The 14965-nt window shown below is 42.5% G+C and overlaps 1 protein-coding gene across 1 annotated transcript in view; it reads left to right on the top strand.

Annotated features, from left to right (window-relative positions):
• LOC139698642 (peptidoglycan-recognition protein SC2-like) overlaps positions 1 to 10439 on the top strand; it is a 37754-nt gene extending 27315 nt beyond the window's left edge. Inside the window, exon 3 of the mRNA XM_071597497.1 lies at positions 7554 to 10439. Within this exon, the coding sequence (XP_071453598.1) occupies positions 7554 to 8059 (506 nt within the window). The 3' untranslated portion in view covers positions 8060 to 10439. The remainder of the gene's footprint in view (positions 1 to 7553) is intronic.
• The last annotated feature ends 4526 nt before the right edge of the window (positions 10440 to 14965 follow it).

Below are 14965 nucleotides of genomic sequence, written 5' to 3'. Positions count from 1 at the left end.
CCCCTCCCCATGTTGAAGTTGCGACACCACCGCCGAACAGACGACTCGTCCATTACATTGTCTCCATACACCTCCTTTAATTGGCGATGAATATCACATGGGCGAACGTTTCTTGCATTGAGGAATTTAATCACTGCCCTCACTTCACAACTGGCGGCGTTCTCAATTTTTTTAAACATTGTAAACAATCACAGAAACAACACAGGCAATGCTAGCGTCACGCAACTTGGCTCAGAGAAGGCAGACAAGCCACTGAAGCTATCTGACCTCGTCCAGCGGCTACTCGCGTCGTCAGCACTTCATGCGGCACGAACGGGTACTACTTTCCGGATGACCCTCGTGTGTGTGTGTGTGTATATATATATATATATATATATATATATATATATATATATATATATATATATATATATATACACACATTCAAACACGAAATGCCGCCAAACGGCGAATAAATACTCATATATACAGAAACAGATATAAGGAAAAGTGATAGGAACACATATAAAGGACGAACACAATAAAGGTGGGGAAGGCGGAATCGAACGGATCACAAGAGTAAAAATATCTCCTCAACCGGGACTCGAACACCGGATCTTTCCACTTGCCGGGCGGATGCTCTTAACCACTTGAGCTATCGAGGATAGTCAATTTACTCTGAGATCCGTGGGTCTAATATGTCGCCAAGCGCCCCGATTCTTTCAGCCAAGAGATGGCGTCAGGGGGCAGTTTCACCCACCAAAGGAGAAATAGACAATACACAAGGAAAGGAAAGGACAGTGGGTTAGAATTCATACAACATCATACAGGAAAGGAACAGTGCGTTTCGTTGCACGCATAGCCAGAAGAAAGAGATGAGCCACATTGGCCAAATACACATTCAAACACGAAATGCCGCCAAACGGCGAATAAATACTCATATATACAGAAACAGATATAAGGAAAAGGGATAGGAACACATATAAAGGACGAACACAATAAAGGTGGGGAAGGCGGAATCGAACGGATCACAAGAGTAAAAATATCTCCTCAACCGGGACTCGAACACCGGATCTTTTTTTACAGTGCGTTTCGTTTATTGTGTTCGTCCTTTATATGTGTTCCTATCCCTTTTCCTTATATCTGTTTCTGTATATATGAGTATTTATTCGCCGTTTGGCGGCATTTCGTGTTTGAATGTGTATTTGGCCAATGTGGCTCATCTCTTTCTTCTGGCTATGCGTGCAACGAAACGCACTGTTCCTTTCCTGTATGATGTTGTATGAATTCTAACCCACTGTCCTTTCCTTTCCTTGTGTATTGTCTATTTCTCCTTTGGTGGGTGAAACTGCCCCCTGACGCCATCTCTTGGCTGAAAGAATCGGGGCACTTGGCGACATATTAGACCCACGGATCTCAGAGTAAATTGACTATCCTCGATAGCTCAAGTGGTTAAGAGCATCCGCCCGGCAAGTGGAAAGATCCGGTGTTCGAGTCCCGGTTGAGGAGATATTTTTACTCTTGTGATCCGTTCGATTCCGCCTTCCCCACCTTTATTGTGTTCGTCCTTTATATGTGTTCCTATCCCTTTTCCTTATATCTGTTTCTGTATATATGAGTATTTATTCGCCGTTTGGCGGCATTTCGTGTTTGAATGTGTATTTGGCCAATGTGGCTCATCTCTTTCTTCTGGCTATGCGTGCAACGAAACGCACTGTTCCTTTCCTGTATGATTTTGTATGAATTCTAACCCACTGTCCTTTCCTTTCCTTGTGTATTGTCTATTTCTCCTTTGGTGGGTGAAACTGCCCCCTGACGCCATCTCTTGGCTGAAAGAATCGGGGCGCTTGGCGACATATTAGACCCACGGATCTCAGAGTAAATTGACTATCCTCGATAGCTCAAGTGGTTAAGAGCATCCGCCCGGCAAGTGGAAAGATCCGGTGTTCGAGTCCCGGTTGAGGAGATATTTTTACTCTTGTGATCCGTTCGATTCCGCCTTCCCCACCTTTATTGTGTTCGTCCTTTATATGTGTTCCTATCCCTTTTCCTTATATCTGTTTCTGTATATATGAGTATATATATATATATATATATATATATATATATATATATATATATATATATGTAGGTTTTTGGATGGACACAACCACCAAATAAATATTTTGTGACTCCTTACAAAACACAATCCATAGGATTTCTCCCAACAAACCCCTCTTTTCTTTTCCCCCCCATACCAAGTACTTCCTAATTTGTTTTCTTTTCGGTCCATTTCACCTTCTACATTCTTCTCCACACTCACCTTATATCAAAAGCCTCCAATCTACGTCTATCTTCCAACTTCATGGCCACGTTTCCGCACCGTACGCCCCATGTAAAATTTTTTACGAATTTCTTATTATCCTTACTCAACTCCCTCCTTGTGAAAACCTCTTTGCCTAGCGCAATTTTTCTCCTTACGTCCCTACTACTTCGACCGTTTTGGTTCAAAATACTTCCGAGATACGTAAACTGATCTACCTGCTGTAGTTTTTGCTCTCTTATTGTTAACCGAAGCTTGGTCATCAGCAAACCTAAGTGATTTTACGAATTCCCCGCCGACTTTCTGTCTTACCTCCAGTCCTTCCAATGCCTTCATCTATACGTTGAACAGCAACGGTGATAATGGGCAACCCAGCCTTGCACCTCTTCCTAACACTGCCCATCCGGACTCCTCGTACCCCACTCGCACCTGAGCAGTCTTAGATATGTACAGGTTGCGGATTAGCCTCCTTTCCCTCCAATCTATTCCTATTTTCTGCAATATACTCATTAGTTTTTCCCAATTCACTCTATAAAACGCTTTTTCGAAATCTACGAAACAGGCAAATACCTCCTGGTTGTGTTCTATATTCCTCTCGATTAATAATCTCATTACTGCAATGGCATCATGCGTACCTCTCCCCTTCCTAAACCCAAACTGATCATCCCATAAGTAATCATTTGCCCTACTCTCTATCCTTTTCTTTATGATCCTGAGAACAACTTTACCTGCGTGGGATATCAAACTTATCGTCCTGTAGTCCTCACTAGATGTAGCCTTTACCTTTTTCGGAATAGGAACTAAAACTGATCTCTCAACGTCGTCCGGCCAGATTCCTTCCTCATATATGCTATAAATCAGCCCATATAGCCTTTCCTTCCACATTTTCCTAAATATTTCAGTAGTTTTGCAGGAATATTATCCACCCCAACGGCCTAATTTAATTTCATCTCCCTCAATGTCCTTTCTATCTCATCGCCAAGTATGTCTGGACATAAGCTATCTTCCTCTACTCAATGCTCCTTTTCTATGCCTAACCTTGTTGGCCTAAGTTCTTCCCCATCTAGTGCTTCCATGTATTCCTTCCATATTTCTTAGATCTTCTGCGTCAACTATTATCTTACCCTACTTATCTCTAACTGTTATCATAGATCTTCCTTTCTTACCTCTTGATGAAGGTTTAACTTTGCTCTGCAGCGCACCAATTTCACCCTTCCTGTATAAACTTTCTTTTTTTTCTTTGCGCTGCGTTTTCCGCCATGCTTCTTTTGCTCTATTTGTTACCCGTCTCAATTTATTTTTTAATTCTTTGTACTTTATTTTGTCTAACTTTGTATTCACATTCTTCCATTTTCTCCTCTCATCCATCCTTGTAATCATCTCATCCGTGATCCATGGTTTATTTATGCTTATCATATTAACGTTCCTATATTTTCTTTTGCGGCTTTCAATATCCCTTTTTTTATATATTTCGATTTTTCCTCGCTAAGTGAAGTGCTCTCTTCAGTGTTGTTGTGGATGGAGATTTTTTTATGTCATCTGGGAGAGAGTTCCACAGACGGCATGCTGTTACATAAAAAGACTTGTGATGGATTTCCGTGCGATGGTGCGGGACAAGAAGTTTATTGATACTCCTAGGGTTCCCGTTGAGGGTTGAGCTGATGGTGAGGAAATTTTTGTATCGATATTTAGGTGTGCGGTTTGAAAGTATTCCGTAGAAAAGTGAAAGAATATGTAAATGCCTGCGGCCTTCTAGCTTTAATCAGGAGTTTCTCGTAAATGAGTCAGAAATATGATCGTATTTTCTGAGATCACATATGAACCGCACACAGGAATTATGGGTCCTCTGGAGTTTGGTTTTCAGTTCGCCTGAAATGTCTCGGTATACTACATCACCGTAATCAAAGTGGGGTATGAGAAGAGAGGACACAAGAAGCATCTTCAAGGAGGGAAGAGCACAATGTACTTCAGTCTTTTCAGTGAATGCAGGGATGAGTTTATTTTTCTACAGATAGCAATTGCATGATCAGTCCAAGATGAAACGCCTTTACTAATATCGTTTATATGCAGGGAAAAAAGCAAGGGTCCAAGGATGGATCCTTGTGGAGCACCCCTGTGTATTTGAAGCCAGTTAGAGGATGATTTAGGTGTGACGGCTCTTTGAAATCGGTTACTTAGGCATTAGCGAACCCATTGTAAAGACGAGGAAGAAAAATTCAGGTTTTGAAGTTTTGCTAAGAGAATATCTTTGTCAATGTAGCCGAAGGCTTTGGTAAAGTCTAGGAGAGTCATTATTGTCACCTCTTTGCGATCCATGGATAGTCGGATGTCATCTGTTATTTTAAGGATAGCTGTGCTGAGAGAGGACCGAAAGCCTGATTGTAGAAGATCAAGTAAGTTATTTTCATTGAGAAATTTTGAAATTTGTTCATAAATGAATCTCTCGAATGCTTTTGATAAAGGAGGCAAAATGCTGATTGGCCTGTATTCAGCAATGCTAGTGGGTGTGGATTTTTTTGGGATGGAACCGACGAGGGTCCGTTTCCAGAGTAAGGGATATGCTCCAGTTAGAATAGACCAATTGAAGATATGAGTAATGGCAGGAAGCACATTGGGAAGTAACTTGTGTATGAGAATAGCTGAAATTCCGTCAGCTCCATCTGAGGAGGACTTGATTATTTTAAGGGACTATTGGACTTGTATTTGTGAAACGGGAGAAATTTTGAATGAACTTAAAGCCAATACTGGAGGTGGAAGAGGAAGAACACATTCTTGAAATAGCTAATAAAAAGTTATGAGTCATGAAAAGAATACTTTGGAATTGTCATGAAAGGGCCAATGAGATATGTTATTTCACCATTAGTTAGGCCTCACCTTGAGTATGCTGCAAGTGCATGGGATCCTCACAAAGTAGGCTTAATTTTGGAACTAGATCGAGTGCAACGTAGAGCGGCTAGATTAAGTTTTCTCGGGTGTTCCGCCGGGTCAAGGGTTCCATTTACCCGGTGGAAGACCCGAGAAAACCTCATGAAGCAAATACGCCGGGAAAGCACCAGATCCTACTAGAGCTGCTAGGTTTGCGAAAAGTTTTTTTTGAACAAGATAACAGTGTCAGGCCACTATTGGTGGGAGTGGGAAGGGAGCATCCGCTAGTTGACCTTAGGTTCAAATGCAGGTTAAATTGACTGCGTCAGTTTGCTGCAGGTTACTTATCTGAAGAAGTTAAAGATATATTACAGACCCCGACATACTTACTCTGGTACATCACATCACAAACTAAAAATTAGGGAGATTTAACGAAGAACGGATAGATTTAAAACCACGTGCCATTAGAGATCATAATAGACATGACAGCAATCGCGTAGGAGATGATTAGAATTGGTAGTGTATACATGTATATTTTTCGATGTCCTGCATGTTATTTTTATATTTAATAGACCCATATTTTTAACAGTTCTACAGCATGACTTGAATGTACGAACAATATTTTTTTATTTGTTGTTGTATGTAAGCACTTTCTTTCGCGCGATTAAAATTTATCAAGTGTATAATCAAACTGATATGTGTGTGGAGGTGACATTATTTGGTGTTGCATATGGTTTGTTCTATTTTACGGGTGATGACCTAATACCCCCCGCCACACGCCCCTGCGGCGGCTTGCGGTGTATAATGTAGATGTAGACGAAGCGATGGCTGCACAGTATGATGCTGATGAGACAGCAAATAATTGTGAAGTTCAAAAGGAACAGAACACCCCATTAGCTGAGACATCAGACTCACTGGCTAATATCGCTGGCCAGAGATATCTGCATAATGTATGTACACTCAAGAAGATTTTTTCCCCTTGAGGGTTGCAAGTGTCGCACCAAGGCCAAATGCAAGAAATGCGACATGCACTTGTGTTTATCCACGGAAAAAATTGTTTATTACTATTTCATTCCCGAAGTTGACCTGGTGGGTGCCTCGACATGTGCTCTCATTACAGTATTAATTTCTCTCTGTGTCTGTGGTTCAAAAACCAATACGAAATGAAAAAAGTATATTCTAATTTGAAAATGCTAGGAGTAATGTTTATTTTAAAATTATAAAATTTTATGCTTGAAGACAAATTCAAGTATTCCATGAGGTTCTGGTTTGCCTGTGCAAGTTGTTTTAGCATTTTTTATACTTGAAAAAAAATAAATTTGGAACTACAGAAATGAAAAAACAAATGTACTGAAATCTGAAAAACCGAAGGATCTGAGAATGTTATTATTACTTCAATAACTAACTCAGGATTTTGCCTCATCATGGGTTTAGTGCGTAAAATATTTATTCAAATATTTCTTTTCCTACTCAGGGTCTGCTGTTATGCTCAAATGTACTGCGGGTATAAAATATTTCAGGTGGGAAAGTGTTAGAAGGCATTTTTTCAGCTGATGCGAGCGGATATTAGGCATTCCTCTCCCTCATTTTTAAAAGCCGTTTTCGCTCGAATATTTCTATTAAGAATTTCTCCATTGCTTTTTCCGTTGGTTGCTAATTTGCATCATGTACCAGCAAATTCCTGTACCTCACGGTGAGGTTTTCTCTGTAACATTACCTGAAGACGATTATTATATACAAAGAGAAGCGTAAAATATACCTATACAACAAGGCAAATTTTAACGGGCTACGGGAATATTTAAAAAAAGAATTACCAGAACACAAGACAAAAACAGTGACCCAGTGGGAACCCGAGAGAACCTCTTGAATGCTTGCTTGCGAAAAAAGGGAATACAAATGAACCACAACCATTTACATATGCGACAGGCATCCACCATGACAAGACAGGTAATGCAGAATTGAAAAGCAAAAAGGGGAAATTCCACTATTGTATGGGACATGCAGCTCATGGTCTTCGCCCTCAAAAGACACAGATAGGGAAAGTGACGCACCGCAGGAGACAAGAAAAGGAGGTGTCCCCCATACAGAGAGAGAGGGAGTCTAGGGATGGAAGGAGAAACCTGAAAACAAACAAAAACAGGACAAGCATTACTATAATGAGCACTACATACTATGAGCGGCCGTCCCATGCAGTCATGCGGGAAGAAAGGGTTTTGGCAGCAAAAATTCACGAGATTAGTGAAAGAGTATGTATTTGATCGAGTAGAACTAATTATTCCCTAGACGCTGTGGGTGGCATTATGTGGGATTTTATCTATCTCTAACCCTGGAGTTGCAATCCCGTATCGTCCGTGGGAAGAAGGAGTCTTAATGACGTCCATTCACGAGTTCTTGTCTCTTCCCGCAGAACTCCTGGTGAGCCGGCAGCAGTGGGGAGGCAAGCCGCCCAAGGCCCCCGCCGACCCGCTGACCCTCCCGGTGCCCTACGTGATCGTCTCGCACACCGCCACCGAGCACTGCTACACCTTCGAGGACTGCGCCGCCGTCGTCCGCTCCGTTCAGGGCTTCCACATGGGCAGCCGGGACTGGTGGGACGTCGGCTACAACTTCATGGTCGGGGGGGACGGGCGGGTGTACGAGGGCCGCGGCTGGGACGGCGTGGGGGCCCACGCCCGATCCTACAACAACATCAGCATCGGCCTCTCGTTCGTCGGGACCTTCTCGGACGTGGAGCCACCGGCGAGACAGGTGACGGCCGCGAAGCGCCTCATCGCGGAGGGCGTGCGGCTCGGCAAGGTTTCCCCGGACTACGTCCTCCTGGGCCACCGGCAGGTCTCCCCCACCGAGAGCCCCGGCGAGAAACTCTACCGGATGTTGAAGACGTGGCCGCACTGGAGGGAGCTTGAGAGTTAGCTCTCCGCCCCCCACCCCACTCGGTCCCACATCTGACCCCGCCTCCAAGTGACCATCCTGCCCGCGAGGGAAGACGGAAGCAATTGAGGGGTGAATCGGTGCTTTGGAGGAAAAATAAGATGGCTGGTCTTCGACCATCTCAGCGGGAGAGATGGCTTCGGGTTGACCGAAAATGCATTTAAGATATGAGGGGGAGCATTTCGGATTGTGTCGAACTTCGCCATTTTAAATGAGTTATTGGTGGACCTATGCTGGAAGCTTTGAAGGGCATTTCAAAGTTGGAGGCATAATTAATTATAGTGGTAACGTAACCGAATGAGGCCATCGAGCAATTATGACTCAAGGATTCGTGATAATACTAAGGCATTCGCTTACGGAAGCGAATTTTAAATGCTCCACTTAAATTTTCTTCCTGAGTGAAAAAAACATATCATTACACTTTGTCAAGTTTTTAAAACACAATTTCTATTGTGTTCTATTAGATTTGTGCATATCCAGTTACCCAATTTTATTTCGAATGAACAAAATGTTATCATTGCCAACAAAGCTCCTTTACATTTGCAGGCACTTGATAAAAAATAAGTCATTATTATAAGCAATCTAGTAGTTAAGGAAAGTTTGAGATGGAAAAAACTACTGAATAATTCTCTTGCCTCTCCCAACAAAACACAACCCGACATCCTTCTCTAATATAATCCTACTTTTCATTTCTGTGTACTTCCTTCCTCCCTCCATCCCGTCCAACATCCCCATCCTGTTCGTGCCCTTTCCTTGTTTGCCTAACATTCTCCCCTCAATTACAGTCTTCAACATCCCGCTGCCGGTCAATACCCCCTTCATCCACTTTTCCTGCCTCCATAGGATTTATCCCAACAAACCCCTCTCTTCGCCCACCATACCAAGTACTTCTCATTTGTTTTCTTTTCTATCAACTTTACCCTCTCCATTCTTCTCCTCACCCACATTTCAAAAGCCTCCAATATACGTCTATCCTCCTGCTTCAGGGACCATGTTTCCGCGCCATACACGACCACACATGCTACATAAAACTCTTGCGGTTAATATCTGAGGTGGTTTCCCGTTGCCTTCCTCAATAGTGTTTTTGACGTGACACCATCGCGGCCCCACTGGGGGCAGACGCCATTGCAGTCGCCTCACTGAGGAGCAGACGCTGCGTGGACTACCTTTCGGCTCTTAACCTTCAACCTATCTCGCATGGATGACAATGAGCAAGGATAGTTCTAGGGGTCATCGGAATGCACAGGCCCTTCCACCACTAGAAGGTTGTAGTCCACGGGAGAGGGAATGTAAGTAATACGCCAATAATTCAAAAGAAGAATTTTATCAAAATAGCGGAAAGCCCGTCAAAAACAGCAGGCAAGGTTTCATTATGAAAGCAATGTTAAATTATTTTGCGGTTGGGCGTGATAAGGGAAATAAAGCATAATTTCTCGTAACGGTCCTTATTTAATGGAAGTGTCCGACAAATATGGAACATTTCTCTCGTGAAATCCCTTTATTTGAATAAATGCCTCATGCAATTGAAATAAACGAAAAAGTCCAAGGTATATTTTAAGAAAAGTGTGGAAAAGTACGAGTCTTAATCTGTGGAAAAGTACGAGTCTTTCTTTTTAGTATGGGTATATTTTAAGCTTCCCTGTCCGCATCCGGCCCTATCCTTCGCTGAATGGAAAAATTAGCGATAACCCAAGGAATATATCAGAGATATAATTCTTTTACTTAATCTGCACATGTCACTTCCACCGTCCGGTACAAGATCTAATCATTCGTATCCAGAACTTAAAATCCCAATTTGGAGATTTTTTCACAGTCTGTGAGTTCCTGTAATGAGTTGGTTTTGTAGCTATCTTAGTCTTATCAATTATACAGGGCATTGGGTACTATGTTTAGATATTTTTTCGCAAATTTTTCAATCTAAATGTCAAATGAGGACCCTAAAGCTGGAAGCCAAGTCACCAGCGCTCCCACGTTACCCCTTGCAAGAGACCTCTAAAGGCAATAAATCCGTGGCATTACGTATATTTTATCACTCTTCAGAGGATTTTATTGATATACGTTGCATACACGACTAGGGATCTGGCATAGACTTGCAGCTTCGAAAACATCTCTTGATGTCAATTTTACCCTTGAGAAAAAAGCCCAAGAAATTGGTCGGAAACTTTGTTTGACGTGGAGAGTTATGGGTAAGATATTCCTAGTATCACCAAAACACGAACATTTTCCCTGCTCTTAATTGTATTTTTATATTAAAATTTATCAATAAGTGCCATATTGTCACACAACATTCTAATATTGCTTTCGATTTAGTCAATTGAAATTGATTTGAAAGTGTAAAAATATTTTTCTAAATAAATATCTATTCCAGTCATCGACATGAAGTAATTTTTTTCAGAAAACCAACACTATAAAAAATGATCCACTGCATTCCAACCGGTAATGAAAAGGTAAGTGGTGCGTACGACATTGGTATGTAGACTCAGTAAAAGTAATCAATAGGTAAAGGTGTCAATTTCTGATGGACCCCAGGGCTACAAGCAAAACTACTGTTGGGCGACGATTAAACTTTGAAACTTTGAAACCCTGCCGGCCCCGGTGGCGGCGGGGTAACGTCCTCGTCTGCCATCCCAAGGGTCGCGGGTTCGATTCCCGCCTGGGTGAGTTTCGCTCCATCTAGGGCTTGGGTGTTTGTAAATGTGACCATTGTTATCGTTGTTAATAGTTCGATGTAAAGGCCAAAATGTGCTGTTTTCGGACTTATTCTGAATAAATAAATAAATAAAATAAATAAATTTAAGTGACACTGGAATCCAAACGATAAAAATGACCGAATTGCTGGGCAAACGCGTGTTTCAGTCTGATAACTCCGCCATAGCCGTGCGCCAGGGGTAGAAAGTGTGGATGGAACCACGTTTTCGGTGGGTTAGTTACAACTGCCTTAGAGTTGATAACCCCTAAAAATGGAAAATTCGTTCGTATATACTTGACATTCGCAATAAATGCGCGAACGGGTGCAATCTGGCGGCCATGGCGCGGATTTTAGCCCCGGCCACCAGCAACGCCAGTTGCCGGAGACCCAATGAGGAGCCGTTTGTGCTTGGCGGATCGTCGAGCTGTGCGTACGGAGCCAGTTTTATTAGTTTCTTTTTTCCTTGTTTTTACTGTTTATCGATTATGAAAATTGACGAAATCACGAAGCAGCGAATCAACATTGGTCATGTTCTTGGTGAAGTGCGGTAGAAGTTATCAAGAAATTAATGAAATGTTGACAGCGGTTTACGGTGATAATGCTCCGAAGAAAACATTCCGTTATCAAGTGCGTTTGAAAGATGGCCGACAAGACGCCAAGACGGATGATGCAAGGCCAGGACGACCTTCAACCACCCCTGTTAACGACAACATTGATCGTGTGCGGTCCCTTGTCCTTACCGATCGTCGAAAAACTGTCCGAATTATAGCTGATGACCTGAATTTAGGAAAATCATAAGTGCTTAATATTTTAACCGAACATGATGGATGGTCCTTCGCCATAGCAATGCACCTGCACATTCAACATTGACTGTTCGCCAGTTTCTGGCAAAAAATTCAATCAATATCATTGACCATCCTCCTTATTCGCCAGATCTCACCCCGTGCGACTTTATCCTATTCCCAAAATTCAAAAATGGGATGAGGGGTCATCACTGGGAAGATGTGTACCCAATAAAGCAAGAAACGACGAGAAAACTAAAAAGCCTAACTGCGGCGAGGACGTCCAAGGGTGCTTCCAACAGAGGAAAAGAAGATGGAATAAGTGCATAGCAATGAATGGAGAGCACTATGAAGGGGACACAATCGATGTGGACTAAATTTTGCAAAATAAAGTTCTTATGGCCTGAGTTCGCGTCATTATTGGAGAGTCCTCGTATGTCTAAGAGGGAAATGTTGGCGCGTCACATTCAGCGGCCGACGTCACTTTCCGTCATCAAGCGTCGAAATATTCCAAAATAAATGGTTTTTTCTTTCCAAAGAAGTTTTTACAGTGATTTACCAGCTCTTAATCCATCTTGACCTGGCCTCACTTTGGCCCCTGACGCTAACGGGACTCGTACAACCAGGTGCCCGAATCACATGCGTCGTCACTCACCAAATCGATCATTTTCAGCGCACGAATTCCAACGTTTCTCATTAAAAATTCGAAACGCCCGCCTTAGTGCCACTACTGCCACACTTCTATTCTGATCCTAACAGTCACGTCAGTAGATAAACGCCCTTCTCTAATAGAGACGGTTTCAACGACCCCCACATACTCCCGACAAATGTAAGTATTAATATGGATCATAATTTTTATTTCAAAATAATGAATCGTTTACCCGTTGCCATGGAGTGATGTTAAATGATTTAACCCTCACTCTCGCCAATACCATCTCGCCGCTGCAATAGAGAGGCGACTTGTGTTAACGATAAAAAAATGAATAGCCCCTGTTTTAATTTTGCGACTTTCCCCACGTGCATGGAGGGTGTGCGATTACATTCAACGTATTCAACGATCTCCAAGCCGCAAGTCCACGATATTGTTAGAAAGGTAGGTTTACACCATGCATTTTTTCATTTGCGGTTTACAGATGAAACTTGGGTCCACTACTATACCCCAGAGACAAAACGGCAGTCAAAGCAGGAAAGGAAACGTGTTGATTCACCACCACCAAAGATTAAATTTGATGGCGTAGCGCCATCAATTTTAACGTGAAAATGGGCAAAACCGGCAGAGAGACTGATGGCATACGCAAGGCAGATTCTTATGGCGATAACGCCAATTGGTAGATCGAAAGGGGTGTTTTCGAGTGGCACAAGTTGTTTGGGTCGGGAGGGTCGAGAAGATGTGGAAGACGTCGAACCTTCACGACGCCCTTCGAACTGAGAAAGTGACGACAATCTTGCGAGAGTGAAAAGGCTTCGTTGTTGGACAGGGATCGCAGATTAAGTGTTTGTATGGTTTCTGATCATCCATTGGCATCCCTAAAAGTGATGTGCATGGACTTTCGACCGAAACCATAGGCATAAGAAACGCATGTGCAAAGTTGATGCCGCGAGGGCATAATAAACTCGCACGCGGATCTGCTAAGAGCTTCATGATCACGTGAGGAGTGAGGATACAAATTTTTTAGACAATGTCCCACCAGACTTCTTCCTCTTCTCCCGCCTCCAATCCGTGCTGTAAGAACGTCACTACGATTCGGTGGAAGCGTTACAACAGGCCGTGACGAGGAAGCAGAACAGCAATCCGGGAGCCGCCTTCCGAGAAGATGTACGAGGCGTGGAAAACACATTTGGCAGCGGTGTGTGGACGCTCAATGTTGCTATTTAGAATACTGTTTAGTGAACGCATGCACTCTGTAAATACATTAATTTTGATCGAGGCAGTCGTGCTACTTTTGGGACAGACTTTGCATTTATAAAAAAGATTCCTCGTGCTAATTCCTGGGAGGTTTGAGTGGGTCTTCGACGGCAATCCGTGGCAACTTCCGCCGCGAGAGCAGATCTTTTTGGGCGAGCAGTGATAGGGGAACACTTCCGACGCACTCTCTCCACACCCCCCCCCTCCACCCTGGATAATGCGAAATATAGTATCTCTCTCCCGGCCAACTCCATCGTCACGCGGCAGCATCCGTCGACGCCAGGCCGCTAAAAGGAACGAGCGGCAACGAGAATTGGGCAAAGGATCTCTGGTAAGACACCCACTACAGCTACACCACACCCAAATCATCTCTTCACGGAAAAAAGAGTCAGTTTCTTGTTCGGGTTCCAATTAGAATCAGGGCTTTTTGTTCGATTGCTGTCACCTAATTATTCACGTCCCCGGTTACAGAAATTGTTCCCTCAATTCCCCACTAAATATTCTCACTGCCTCGTACCTTTTTTCCCACTCATTATGCTGGTTTCGCTGTTTCTCCCCTTTATTTAATTTTTTATTAGTAACTGCATCGCTTTTTTCGCCGGTTTTATGCATTTATACCTATTAGGTTCCTGCATAACACAGCGTGTCTCTAGGGGCATTAAAACTCTTGTCTTATTCTCTTTTAATCCCGAGTGCCAGAGCATAAACTTTAAGCGGGCGTACCTTACTTATTAAACCTTTGTACTCTGTGGTAGAATTTTGTAAATTATGTAAAGAAAAGACTGCAGCTGGCGCTGAATCAGTGTAATGCCTTTAACATTGGATTGTAAAATGTTATTTTGCTAAAGATCTCTAATTATTTTAATATTCCGTGCTGTGTTATTCAACATGAATTTTCACATTCGTGTATCCAAAACTAAGCTCTTATGTCTACATGTTCAACAAACTGGAGGTTGGAATATTCATGTCATTAATCTGTGTTTTAAACTGCACACTGTGATGTACACTATTTGGTTCCTGCATAACACAGGGTCTCTAGAGGTATTATAACTCTTGTATCATTCTAATTTATTCTCCAGGGAATGATCATATGGAATAGTTTTCTGGGAATCATCTGGATGCATGTTGCACAAATTTTTCTTAATTAAAAAAAGCTTATAGATGCGTACTTGGTGCTGCTTATAACACGCACTTTTTAGGCCATTATTCATTAAAAATTAAATGCTCTTACCATGTCATCTATGCACATGTTTGCCGTTTCTGTCTTAATCGAAAATAATATCCATCCATCTTTCATGAAAATAGCGATATTCGCTCCTATTCAACCAGAAACCATCACAACATCCACACAGTTACCATGAATCATCAATTTTGTTCAAAAGCCCAAATCAATGGGCGCAAGACTTTATAACACATTACCACACTCGCAGTAAACGAGTGAATCAAATCGAGTGCAATTTCAAATTAAAACTCAGGAAACTCCTTCCAATAAAGTGCTATTAATCATTGAA

The sequence above is a fragment of the Hetaerina americana genome, unplaced genomic scaffold (assembly GCF_022747635.1).
Source record: "Hetaerina americana unplaced genomic scaffold, ioHetAmer1.1.p SCAF_9, whole genome shotgun sequence".
Taxonomy (NCBI): domain Eukaryota; kingdom Metazoa; phylum Arthropoda; class Insecta; order Odonata; family Calopterygidae; genus Hetaerina; species Hetaerina americana.
Note: the sequence above shows the minus strand (reverse complement) of the source record. Positions and strands in the feature narration are given on the sequence as shown.